General features: G+C 41.9%; 1 protein-coding gene across 2 annotated transcripts in view; it reads left to right on the plus strand.

Annotated features, from left to right (window-relative positions):
- Positions 1–13,450, plus strand: part of CAMTA1 (calmodulin binding transcription activator 1) — a 3,052,768-nt gene that overhangs the window by 2,630,422 nt on the left and 408,896 nt on the right. For both annotated transcript variants that reach the window (XM_085604480.1, XM_085604488.1), the window contains exon 10: positions 8,529–8,663. In XM_085604480.1, the coding sequence (XP_085460606.1) occupies positions 8,529–8,663 (135 nt within the window). The remainder of the gene's footprint in view (positions 1–8,528; positions 8,664–13,450) is intronic.

The following is a 13,450-nucleotide window of genomic DNA, read 5'->3' on the forward strand; positions in this document are numbered from 1 at the left end:
TACACTTGTATGTAGGAGAACATGTACAGCTGTAGATTTACAACTATTTTTTGTAAATTGGGCCTACATTGTATAAGGTTGGGGCTGGATTATTCATGTATTGGCCAACACACAGTGCACTACTGTGCCCAAAATGCGGGTCACCAAATTTAAAAAGAGATCCTTGGAGTTGTGTGGTGGCATGGGGAGTAGTCAGTAAAGACAAGTTTTTCTGTTTCTACCCCCATGAATAAAGATTTGGGTGAGCACTCAGTACATAGCTATTCAGGAATTTCTTCGCCTACTGAGGGGACCTAGCAGATTGGGGCATTTCATTGTCTACAGAAGTTTACATTTATTTTCGGTCCCATAACAAAAGGATAAAAATTAAATTAGGATGAAAAAGCTTATGCTGCAAATGAGTGTTTGTGCCTGGGTCTGAAAAAAATGGTTAGTTCTGATGCTCCACTGATTGAGACACCGATCCTGAATTAGCTGCCGCCCTGGTTTTCCCACTGGTGTACTCTATACCTTCTTGGGCAATGCCTAATGCATGCAGGTGGTTCCAGTTGCTAGTCATCTGGCCCAATTTTTGCAGACCAAGAATTGTTTGTCTACAGATTTGTATCCAGTGCAAGATAAAGAAACAAGGAGAACGGCAGAGAAAGATAAAGATAAAAAAAATTTGACAAATGGGGAAGTGGAGATGAAAGAGAACCAATAACCATGAGATAAAGAGACAACAAAATGTAGGGTGTTGGATGAAAGAGGCATTAAGAGGAATCAAGACTAGGCATTCAGATACCCTGGAATACTGAGGCACTGCCAATGGGCTCCTAACAAACCTTTCGGCCCTGCACATTTTATTAACAAGGACACTTTGAAAACCAAAATCAGCACTGGCAAAATCGTACAAACGTACCCTGTACTGCAGGAGGATGCAAATAAAATGGGACAATGGGGGCATGATAGGGCTATGGAAGCACGTCCTGCTCTGAAAGCAGTCCTTGCGCCTTCCGCCCAGATGGGAAATGTCAGAATACCACTTATAGAGCTGGCTGGGTCCCATTCTCTGGGAAATTTATGTACCAGACTCTGCTGCTGCAGAGCAGTCATAGCTGAGAACCATCCTGGGGCAGACCTAGACCTAATGTCTAGTCCACAGACATCCTAGAGCTAAAGTCTAGTCCACAGACATCCTAGACCTAAAGTCTAGTCCACAGACATCCTAGAGCTAAAGTCTAGTCCACAGACATCCTAGACCTAAAGTCTAGTCCACAGACATCCTAGACCTAAAGTCTAGTCCACAGACATCCCATTTTGTTTCTCACTCTCCGGCCATGGTGGTTCACAGTCCAAGTAGGACAGGAGCACCTACTCCCTCCCTGTTTGCAAAAACATGGAAGGGTACCACATCGACTTTATACTTAGTAGCTCAATGAGTAGTGATACAGCATCTCGGCCATATGAGCAGGCATATGACTAATTCCATCTACGTCCCTCTCAAGTCCACCTAAAATGTGAGGCTATGCTTTGTATTATATGGATTTCAAATACACCAATTACTTTTATGGTACATATTCGTTTACGTTAAAATCAAATTAATGCAATCCATTGCTAAAGTAAAAATTAGTCTTTCAGCAAGACTGATTATTATTTCATCACGTTTCCTTAATTTCGGTTATACCTTTCCTTTCTGTTTGTTCTCTCTCCTGTAACCTTCCTGATTCATGTGCTTTGAGGCTTTGATGCTCCAGCGCCATACAATAATTGCATATCAAAAGGAACCAATCCTTTAACAGCAAAGGCTAATTCCACATTGGAGTATCTAGAGAATTTCTCTGATCAATAAATTCACAAATTGTTAGCAATATAATAGGTGCTAACATGGGCGTGTCCCTGTGTCAATACTTGCCAACCTATCATACAGTGAATCGTAATTATCCCTATTTTAATAAAACATTAAAAGAAAAAAGGATGCAAGGCTAAACCTTCCGACTTAAAAGCACTGATTTACGTATTAAGTGACACTTTCCCTTGCAGCGGTTTTCCCTAACACCACACACTTTCTAATTAGTTCAGAAGAAAGGATCAACTGAATAAAATTTCTAACTACAAATTCATCAGTTGTATAGCTCTCCTCATGTATAATTCACTCCTGCTTTTCTAGGAAATGGCTTAGATACATTTTTCTGAAGTGCAATGTGCAGATTAACTCCTTCACCGCCTGCTCTGTCTATATGATACTCTGAGCGCCTGTCAGTCAGAATGTTGGGAATTTTTTGTTTTTTTACATTCATCACACACGCATTGCGAAATAAGGACGCAGAAGTCACTGAAGGTACTAGCTTGAAATATAATGATGCATAAAACATTTTTAATTTTATTTTTGCAGGCTTAAATAGTGCGAACTCGACCAATGGACCTTGAAGCACTTCATGTGAGCACCAGTTACATTACCCAAAAGGGCCGGACTGAGAACACAAAGCAGCCCTGGCAATTCTATCTGACCGGCCCCCTGGGGGGGAGGGCTGCTTAACTAAACGGGCCCCCTGCACTGCTGCTTTTTTACTGGGGGCCAGTATTGTAGTGCTGCTGCACTGCTGCAAAACCAGCCCCCAGTAACAAAAACGGCCCCCACCACTCTAAAACCGGCTCCCACCTTTCCAGCCCCCCGGGGAAACGCCTGATGCCTGCTACGACCAGTCCGGCCCTGTTACACAGGATCAGATTTGAAACACAGGCTGTAAAGCCAACTCCAGGACTCGAACCTGGTACCTCAGTTTCAAAGTCAGCAGCTGTTGCCATTTGGGAATATACATTGCCCTTTTACTAGGCATGTGCAGCAGTCAGGAATGTCCTTGGTTAAAATACCTGTGGTTGATTCATGGACAAGTGCAGCACAGATTGGACAAAAAAGAATGAGATGGATGTATTTGGAATACAGAGCTTTATAGTTCCAGAGATGCTAGCAGCATTCTGCACGGAGTGTGCAGCTTGGCCGACTGTTTATCATCCATCACACTGTTGGGGTCATTTAGACCATGGTGATAATGAATTTGGCTTTTTCACCCGGGAAGTTATCTTTGCGCTGAACAGGTTTTGAGTTTAGCTACACCTAAGGCCTAGTGGCACTACTCAAAAAGCCAGGTCTTCAGCTTCTTGTAGAATTCAAGAAGTGAGGAGGAGACTCTTGTGTGTAGTCACAGTTTGTCCCACAGTTAAGGAGCGGCGTAGAAGGCTCAAACACCGGATTTGCTTTTCTGTATGCATGGGATTTGGGCAAAGTAGGAGTCCAGACGAGCGGCGGTGTCTAGTAGGTTTGTGAAAGCAGATGCGATTGTTGAAGCACGCTGGATCAGAGTTATGTGGTGCCTTGAAAGTGTGGATGAGGACTTAGAATTGGGCTCATTTGAGAATGGGGAGCCAGTGGAGCCCCTTCAGGGGTGGTGTGATGTGAGTGCGGCGTGGGAGGTTGAGAGTGATTTTAACTGCTGGGTTTTGAGTAGTCTGCAGCCTTCTGGTGAGATTTTTGTTGATCCCGGCATAGAGGGTGTTCCCATAGTCCAGACTGCTTGTGATCAGGGCGTGCAAGATGGTTTTCTGGGAGCTGATTGGGAGACACATAACAATCTTCCTCAGTATCCTCAGGGCATGGAAACATGAGACAGTGACAACAATAACTTGGGCAATCATGTTGAGTTTGCTGTCACCAGACAATTATGTGAGGATCACTAGAGAGGGGCTTTGGCTCCACCCACACGTTAGGAGCCAGGAGCACATGTTTTTGTTGGACAGAAGTTTTGTGCTTCCACAAGAAAGTGCTTCGCCCCCACACAGCTGTGATAATTTTGTGTATTTATCCTGGTGCAGGAGCTTGAAAGTTCAGGGGCATACACATGACACTGTAATGCATTTAAAATGTCTTAGACAACTAGATAATTTATGGGTACAGATGGGAGGAGGGCAGACATTAACTAACATGGAAGTTTAGGTCTGGCTTGAAAGTTTAACTGTCATCTGACCTTTTAAGGTCAACCTATAGCTCTTTGCTTCCACACAAATACATCTCCATTTTCATGCTATTTACTTGAAATGCTTCACATTACCATACAAAATTCCTAAAAAGGCAGACCTATTGCCATTGCCAATAATTGTTATCCCGTGCATGTTACCCATGCAAAAACAACTCCGTTAACACTTTTCACAAATGTGTATTGAAGCTCATGGTTATGAGCACTGGTGTAAAAATCTTCCTTGGTCATCATTTCACCAGTGCAATGCAACCAAAGCAGATCCTCAATTGAGGACTTCACAAGTTTGGATGTGCTGATCGAGTCACTGATGGAAATTAAGATGCGAAAGGTGAAGATGGGGTAATGTGCTCCCAATGGCCAATCCTCAGTCTTCAGATGCACTGGCCATCCATAGCAAGTGTTGTGGAGCTGCGTTCACTCTGCGGTCAGCATTAGAAGGCAAAGACCAATAGAGGCTCTGCAGCCATGCATAAGGCAGACTGCGTTTCAATTGGAAATATTTAGAAGATCCATAAATCCTACATCTTTAGTGGTAGTGATGAGGAAGGCATGGCTTCTCTGCATCCATATTGGCAGTAGGCACCAGAGCTCTGAAATTAGAGGCATTAAACAGTGGCAGCTGGCATGTACCAAGGGAGGTAGGGCGAGGGCACAAAACAAATAGACTTACCTTCATGGCTTGCTGCGCGACGTTGTCCTCGCTTGGTTCTTCTCTCCTCAAGGCAGGCTGTAACGTGGGACCCAGCCAGCTCCTATAACCAATCCTGGCACTGCACTCCCCAGCATGACAGAAGCACCAGTGGCCTCACTCAGCACTCTCAACAGTACCTAAGGCCTGCGCTTTCTCTATCCCAGTTGTTTGACAGCTGGGTTAGAGAGGTTTAAAATGTGCATGTCTGGCTGGCTGTCACAAGATGGCCGGCCAACAAGACATGCAGATTTCAAACTTTAGCGCACAGCTCCCTGCTGCCACTCGACAGCAATGGCCTGACACTCAGTGCGGAACGGGTTGCTGAAAAATAAAATGGTAATAAATAAACTTTTTTAGCATTTTATTTTTCAGCTCTTGGCACCTGTGGGACAACCCTCCTCCCCTTAAATGGAGGAGCTGCCCCTGGCATTAAGCAACTTCATCTTCTAATTTCCTGATGGTACATTAAATACTCTGATTGCTGCAAATCATACAGGGAACTTAAGGCAACATTATCTTTCTTGTGCACACAACTAATCATATTGAGGAGGTATGGGCTTCCAGGTGCTATGAGCAGACTAGAAAGCAATCCCTTGAACCAGAAGGCAAAGCATCCTTACCCTTAGGAGTGGTCGTTGATAAATTGAGTTCATTGAGGAATGGGCACTGTCACATGGTGGAATAGTCAAAATTCTCTTTTTTTTTTTTGCCTTAGACATCAGGCAAGTCTTCAACATTATTACTACCACCAAGACAAGAGACCCTAGTGAGGCACTATAAAGAGGAAAGTTGAGTTTCTATTTCGAAGCCCGAAATGTATAAATCGAGCATTATCTCTAACTAATTCCCTCTAGCTTTACTAAGAGCTGTCCTCAACAGACTGTGATAGATCTTTTCAAGCTCTAGGAATCTCACAGTTGACTTTCTGCAAATTACACAAGGCAGAGGCCCTTGATTTTGGAAGGAGGTGTGCTGGCCTTGGACTTCCCTTGTTATTTCAAAGGAGAACCATGTGGTACGTCAGAGCAGTGTGATGTGGCCACCTTGGCTCTCCAGGTTAGATGTCCACTGAGACCATTCCAAAGAAGACTGTGAATAGGCGCATAAAACAACTTAACTCGCATCCAAACATAGCAGACATAGCAATGTGGATTAACGTTGAGAGTTTGCGAAATTTGCGTAATTTTCTTTTGAGAAATTACACAGTTTCCTAAAAGTTCATGTCAAACTATGCACAATTAAAATCTTGAATTTAGTACGATATTTTAGAATGAAATGCAACGCAGAGACCCTTTTTGCTACTAAAAAGTGCAAAAAAACCACAAGTGAGTCGAATAAGAGCTGCTTGCTTTCTGTTTGTTCATAACGCTGCATTACATTTTTAACTGGCTTAGCATAATGGCTTCATTTCAGGAATTTCAAATAACAGGTGTAATGCAAAATGCTAGAAATTACGCAAGATTACACTGCATAATGAAAGTATCGCCTAGGCCTAATTTGCGATTACTGAATTAAATAATGTTTTATTCTATACAAAACATATTCATTCAATAACTTAAGATGTATAGTCTTTGGAACAAATTCTATGGCGAATTCTGTTAAAAAAAGATAACATAGGCATGCAGAGATGTTCCTGGGGGAGGAGAGAGCACTGCTGGAGAGTGGGCTCTTGTGCAAACTGGAACAGGGTACACCTAGGGAGCCACCACTCTAAGACCTTGCACGTTGCAGAATTAGAACTAAGCCTGCTGAGATGATCAGTGCTTCCAACATGTTGCCAGTGGAAATATCCGTCATAATTTGGCAGCCATTTCAGTGAAAGATATGGAGGTCAGAATGTAAGTACTTCCGCTTGTCCTTTATGTCGTTAAAACTGCATTAGGCTGAAATTGGGCTCAACTGGCTCTAAGCAGGAAGCATAGTAAAATGCATTTGGCATTTCGTGAAAAGCACTAAGTGTTCAGAATGACTCTCCCTCTGTGGCGTGGCATAATGTGACTTTAAAGCCGTCCTCTGCTTCTTGCGGAATGTTTTTTATCCAGGCTGAAATTGTGATCTTAGACTCTATATATCTGGTTATATCCCCCCTGCGGTGGCTAATTCAATTAGCAAGAGGATCTTACAGGAAATGACCAGGCGCGACTATTAAGAATACAGACCAAGCCACAGACCACCAACGTTATCATGCAACCAACCAGCTCTTTCTGTGTGAAGATACAGAAGTACATTTGATAGTTGAAAAGTCTAAGGACTGTGCTCAGCATTACTAGTTAAAATACATTAGATCATTCTCTGAAAGCTGTAAATCTATTGCTTTATAATGACCACAACTAGTTACACATATGTAGAAACTCACATATTTTGTAACCATTGGTTGCGTAGTGAGATAATTCCTTCACATACATTCTGTTCCAAGTGGGTCTCTCTGGCCTTTAGTGACTTAATCCAGTTTCATCTTATTCAGGAAATGGTAAAAATTCTAGAATTAAGGCATATGAAGACTTAGGTTCCTAGGAGGCCATGGGCCAGTGGACAACATAAGCTTTTAATGTGTTGTATCCACTTATACAAATGTATGTTTTTTTGCCCCAGCAGCCAAGAGCCCTACTCACTCTCTCGCCCAAATGGCAGTATCTCCTTTGCTGCGCTCAGAGAGCTAAGGGTTTACATACCAGAAATGTTGTTGACAATGGCAAGCAAAAAAAGAGGACTGGGTACAGATAAACAGCTTTCACAGCCTTTTTTTAAGTCCAATCCTTCTGTGGCCTCCAAACATGAACCATCACATTCTGAAACAAGCCAAGATCTCCTGCTAAAAAGGCTACAATTGCTGTACAATTCATATTCCGGCAATGTGACCAAGTCAAATTTCGAGACAGGGCAGCCGAATCTTGAACAAAGTGTTATCAGTGACACCAGCGCAGGCCGGGTAAACTTAATCCATTGAGTCAATCTAGAAATGGAGAATCTAAAGGAGATGAACACCGGATATTGAAAAAGTAGAAGAAAATTATTGCAGTCCTGGCTATATATATACCCCAGACGAATGTTCCAAGTGTTCACCATGCTGTAAAGCAAGTACATGTTCCTCCATCAGGCGGAAAATGTGAGAATGCACTTCGTACTGGAAGCCATAGAGACAACAAGAAACGTTACTAGAGCTGTATTACATTACAATTCTGAAAAACATCCCCAATTGTCTCCAAAATAATATTTCTTCATTATTTCACTAAATGTTCATGGTATTTCTCAGAACAACATACTCAGTTCGCAAACTGCCACATTTATCTATCAGAATATGGAAAATGCTTAATGTGATTGTAATCCAAAAACATCATGATGTTAAGGTACCTATACATGTATTTTATTTTATTTATTTTTGGAAGAAATTACCTCAGATGTTCAGTAGCTAAAAATGTGTGCATTTTTTAATGTTTTCTAAAGAGTGGCAAACTTTTTTCAAATGTTCTCTTTTTCTTAAGATTCAATTTAAAATGACATTTATTTAAAACCAACTAAATCCTGAAAACATTTGCAAAGCAATTTTCTTTACTAAAACCTATTTGTAAATCACCACAAACAATCCAGCGTTTCTTACACTTGAGCAATAACAATATCGAAATCTTGTAAGTTAACAAATTTCCTTTTATTGGGAAAGTGTTGCTCAAAACAACAAAAGGGGAAACAAAGGCATACATTATTGATTGCTTTTACTTTTTATTTAATGTCCTTGACAACTTTACCCACAAGGTGGGTAAGGATGAAAATATTTATTCTGTAGAGTAGATTGATGGAGCTATTAATTGTGTCAATCTTTTCAGCTCACGATACAGGCTTGGTGACTCTGCAGGTGGCCTTCAATAATCAGATCATCTCCAACTCCGTGGTCTTTGAGTACAAAGCGCGAGCGCTTCCCACTCTCCCGTCTTCTCAGCATGACTGGCTTTCCCTGGACGGTAAGGAGAAAACTGCAAAACACTCTTGATTATTGGAATGGATATGAGTCTAAATCATTGTTGGTTAGCAAATATGATTTATAGATTATCTGTTTAGGAGAAGGTAGATTGTAAAATTACAAATTCACAATCAAAATCAAACATATGAGATTTATCTTGTTTTACTTCACTACGGCGTATAATTGTGGGAGATAAGCCATGTCTCTTAGAGGTTACTAATCACAACATAATTTGTTTATGGTTGATTGTGTAGAGCTGCAGCAAACATAAAATCCCTGTATTATTCAGCACACACATAAGGAAACAATTATCAGTCAATGTGGTCAAGCTATAAAAATTGCATCCAATAGAGATAAATCTATAAATGTATTAGAAATCAATCAGCAAATTAATAACTATGTTCCTACATTCTGACCATTATTGATAAAATGAGAGTGCAGTGGTTTAAAAAAAGAACGTTTTCAAAGTTGTCAGTATTTTTTAGCATTTTTAATAAATGTTTCGATCAAGTTGAGTTCACTAGGATACAGATTTTATATTTTTTTGAATATATGATTCTGGTTCTGTTCATTTGGATCAAAAGTGTACATTTACATCAAACGTGGAAATAATTATGAGAATTCAAACCACATTTTAAATATATTGATAACATGTTCATAACTCTTCATTATTTAAATAGTTTTGAAAAGTTGCTCAGGTTGAGAATTTTGTTAATTAGTTTCACATTTTCCTCACTTTTATAACATTTTTATTTGTGTTAATTTAGGTCAACGATTACGAGTTAATCCAGTGTGGGCTGTCGGTCCCATGGTGGGGCCTTTCTAAGGCTCATATGTGAGCCTTGTAAAAGGCACCGGCATGGGAGCACCAAAGCACGTTCCTACAAGACCTGGTCTGCACCATGTTGTGCAGTCCATGCCAGGCAGGAACAGGGGATGCATACATACAGGGGGGAAAACATGTGCCTCCCTGCATGTACCCCCAGACTCAGAGACAACACGGGGCTCTGTAGGGCCCCCTTAGTTTCCTCACCACCATCTTTTTCATGACATGAAAAAGGAGGGCGGTGAGGAAACTTGTAATATGCTTGGTGGTGCTGCAGCGGCTCCGCCAGCATATGGCAGCCTCTGACCACTGCAACACTGCTGAGGGATCACAGATCCCCAGTGTTTTGTGGCAGTCCTACCGCCGCACTCATAATACGGCAGTCGGACTGCCAATGTGGTGGTGTGCGTAACTATGGCAGTCCAATGGACTGCCATAGTCCTAATCAGTCCCTTATTGCGTAATTCATCTGTTTGAACATTGAAAGTATGTTGATCTTGTTAAATACTTGGTCAGTTATGCAAACAAACTCCATAAGTAGGACAGAAAGAATTACCGCAGTTTACATGCAAACAAAGACACTTTATTACAAGAGACTGGCCGGAATGTTTGTCCAGAATCATCACCATTTTATCTTTCATCTCCCAGAGGGAATGCCCCCTTCACAATCACTAGAATTGAGAAGAGGAAATCTACTCCATCTTGCCTAGCAATAATTCTTCCTTAAAGCGTATCAATGTTTATTATGCAGCCAACCAAAATGTCTATACAAGTAGTGACAGTTCAAAGGTAACAGGAAGTATCCCACCGAGTTCATAGAAGATGCTATGTATATCTAGGAATAGTTTTAGATCATCACATTTTGTCATTCTGTTGAGCGGCAGGCATTGATTACTGGTGAATACTCTTTATTGGGTAGGGGTGTGTGTCTATAGTATACCACCTTCACTAAAGATACACTGATGAGTGAAACTGGACAGGATTTATTATTGAAAGAATGTCTTGGGGTTTTTGTCAGACAGTCACCTAGATGTTAAAATACATCTTTAAAAATAGGAGTAACAAATGATTATAGATCATGTGATGTGCGCACATTAATTGTTTTTGAAGGTTGTTGTCTCAAAACATTTTCAGTCACTAAGTTGTACTAGTAACTGAGCAAATCACAAACTCAGTATAGATTTTGTGATTATCTCACTGGACAGTTGTTTATTAATAGAGGCATCCTTTTATGTTAGGCTTTCATTACATTTCTTTAAGGCTTCAGTTCCTGGAAAGAATAAAAACTAAGCCTATGATGCTGCTGCCGGGTGCCTGGCAGCCGCATCATAGTCTTTGTTTTTATTCCCCTTTAGTCATGGTGCTCAGCGATAGGGGATGCTCCTGGGATCTTGGACCATGGAATGGATGAGCTCCTTTCCATCTTTTAGGGTGGCCCAGGTGCCTCTGAGCTGGAAAAACGTCCTCCCATTGCTTAAAAAGCGTTTGCTGGATCCCTCTAAACCAGAGAATTATAGGCCAAACTCGCTGCTTCTTTTTTTTGTCGAAAGTGGCAGAAAATCATATTAACCAGTAGTTGTAGGGTTTATTGAGGAAAGAAACCTTTTGCACAGAACTCAGTCCACAGTACAACACTGAGTCTGCTTTGCTTCTCGCATTGGAGTCTTTACTCCAGGTAGTAGATAGAGAAGATACTGCAGCACTCCTGTTGTCAGACTTGAGTGCGACGTTTGACACCATATCTCACAGCTGTCTATTGGAGTGGTCGTGGAGCTACGGGATTGGCTATAGGGCCTTAAAATGGTTGGCATCTTTTGTGGCGGGTCGGTCCTATCAGGTTTTTCAAAAGACTTTTCAATCAAAAGTGGTCTTGCTGGCTCATGGGGTGCCACAGGGCTCTTCTTTGAGCCCTACTCTTTTCAACCTTTACATTCACCCCCTGGCTAATGTCAGTGAGCATCACAGCTTTGATATTTTATCATATACTGATGACACTCAATTGATTATTACTCTAGCTCCAAATTCTGCCAGTGGGCGGCCTCCCTGAGGGCTTGTCTGCCTACGGTTGCCCAATTGATGGACCGCAACTGCCTGAAGTTAAACGCAGACAAAACTGATGTCCTGAACCTCGGCAACCAGCTGACCGTTTGGTCCTGTGTTTGATGGCCGGCGGCACACAGCACTTTTCCAGCAACAAAGCCTAAGGTCAAGAACTTTGGCATGTGGTTTGATCATAATCTCACATTCAATTAGCAAGTTAAAACTTTGGCAGGCAGGTGCCTTAGAGTTCTCAAGTCTTTGAAGATCTTTATTGGCCTTCTACCAACAAATGCTCAAAAGACAGTGATTCAAGCCCTGGTCATCTTGTGGCTGTATTACTGTAATGTTCTGTATGTGGGTGTTTCTCAATCTTGGCTTCTGAGACTCCAATGGGCTCAGAATTCGACAGCTTGACTGCTATTAAAACTTCCTAAACGTGCTTCTATGGGCCCAGCACTTCTTAAACTTCACTGGCTTCCAGTAAAGAAGCCTGTTGCTTTTAAGCCCCTTTGCTCCCACTACAGGATTTTCAGGAGGACCGACGTGACCTATTTGCACCCTCTTATCAGGCTGTATTACCCTTTGAGGCATCTCAGGTTCTCTGAGGCCTTCTTAGACCAGGTCTCAAGGGTAAAGAAAGTGCGTATGGGCGGGAGTTCCTTTGGCTATTTGGCACCCAAGCTTTGGAACTATCTCCCTCTGCAGCTAAGGCATTCTGAGACAGAACGTCTGTTTCGGAAAAATCTAAAAACCTGGTTGTTTGATAACTAGATGTTGGCTGTTACTTGTGCTTGCAGCTGTCGGTTGGTGTATTTGACCTTAGCTCTGCAACACACCTCTGTGAGTAGCTATGTGCTTTTCAAGCTGCGCCATTATTATTTTTATTATTATTATTATTATTCAGCATCACTAAAAACGATTGGCAAAACAAATTTGTCCCAAAGGCAAGACCTGTTGGCTTTTCCACTACTTGTTCATACTAGCCCGGACCTATTTATTCTACTTGTTGCCTGTTTTTACTGTGCTTGCACCATGCAAGCTTGCACCTACAAAATGACGCATAAGCTCTTTTTTAAAGCATGCTGGGTGGTAGCAACATGAGGGAGTAATTGGGAGAAGCAATGTGTAGGGCGCAGGTGGGGGAAGCAACATGAAGGGTGCGGCGGGGGTATAGAAAAACAAATGGGCAAGAGAGAGCAACGTGGAGCTGCGGGTAGATGCACATGTGGAAGAAAGCAATGAAAGGGGAGAAGCACATGAGGGTCAGCGCATCACAAAGGGGGTGGGGGAGAAGTACATGGGCAAGAGAGCTGGAAAACAAATGCACTCTTGTGGAGTGCCTAAGAGACAAGAACAGTGTAGTTCCCTAAGAATGAGCAGTGGAACTGCACAAGTAAATTTGCAATGTTCCAGGGGAGGGGCAGACACAAGATGTACAAGGCAATCCATCGAATTAGAAGCAGGCAAATGAGAGTGACAAAAACACCAGTGAATGGTAGGCAATGGGTGGGCTGCAAGTCCCTTTTTTGTTCTTGGTAAGTCCACAATATATCTTTTGCAACCAGACAGCTGCACTTTCTGGTAGACTTGACCAAAAAGGTAATGCTGCTACTGCCACAAGTATACATCTTGGACTGGAAACATAGCATTCTTTAAATAAATGTATGAGGTATGATAGCTGGAATACATTGATTTATTGTGGCTAAGTATGAAGAACGAGGAGGGAAGAGCATCCTTATGGTTTTGAGAAGCTGTACGTCCACACCCAGTTCTAAAGTTCACTCCCTCCAAAAAGCTCACAAAATTCAAGACCTTTGGCACAAAAGAACTTTGCAGAAAAAAAAAGCCATTTAATTGAATTGCTTCGTGATGTCTGCTGAAGTGCCTGGTAAACTTGAAGCATATACTATCTTTTTACTAAC

Source organism: Triturus cristatus, chromosome 1_2 (assembly GCF_964204655.1).
Source record: "Triturus cristatus chromosome 1_2, aTriCri1.1, whole genome shotgun sequence".
Lineage (NCBI taxonomy): Eukaryota > Metazoa > Chordata > Amphibia > Caudata > Salamandridae > Triturus > Triturus cristatus.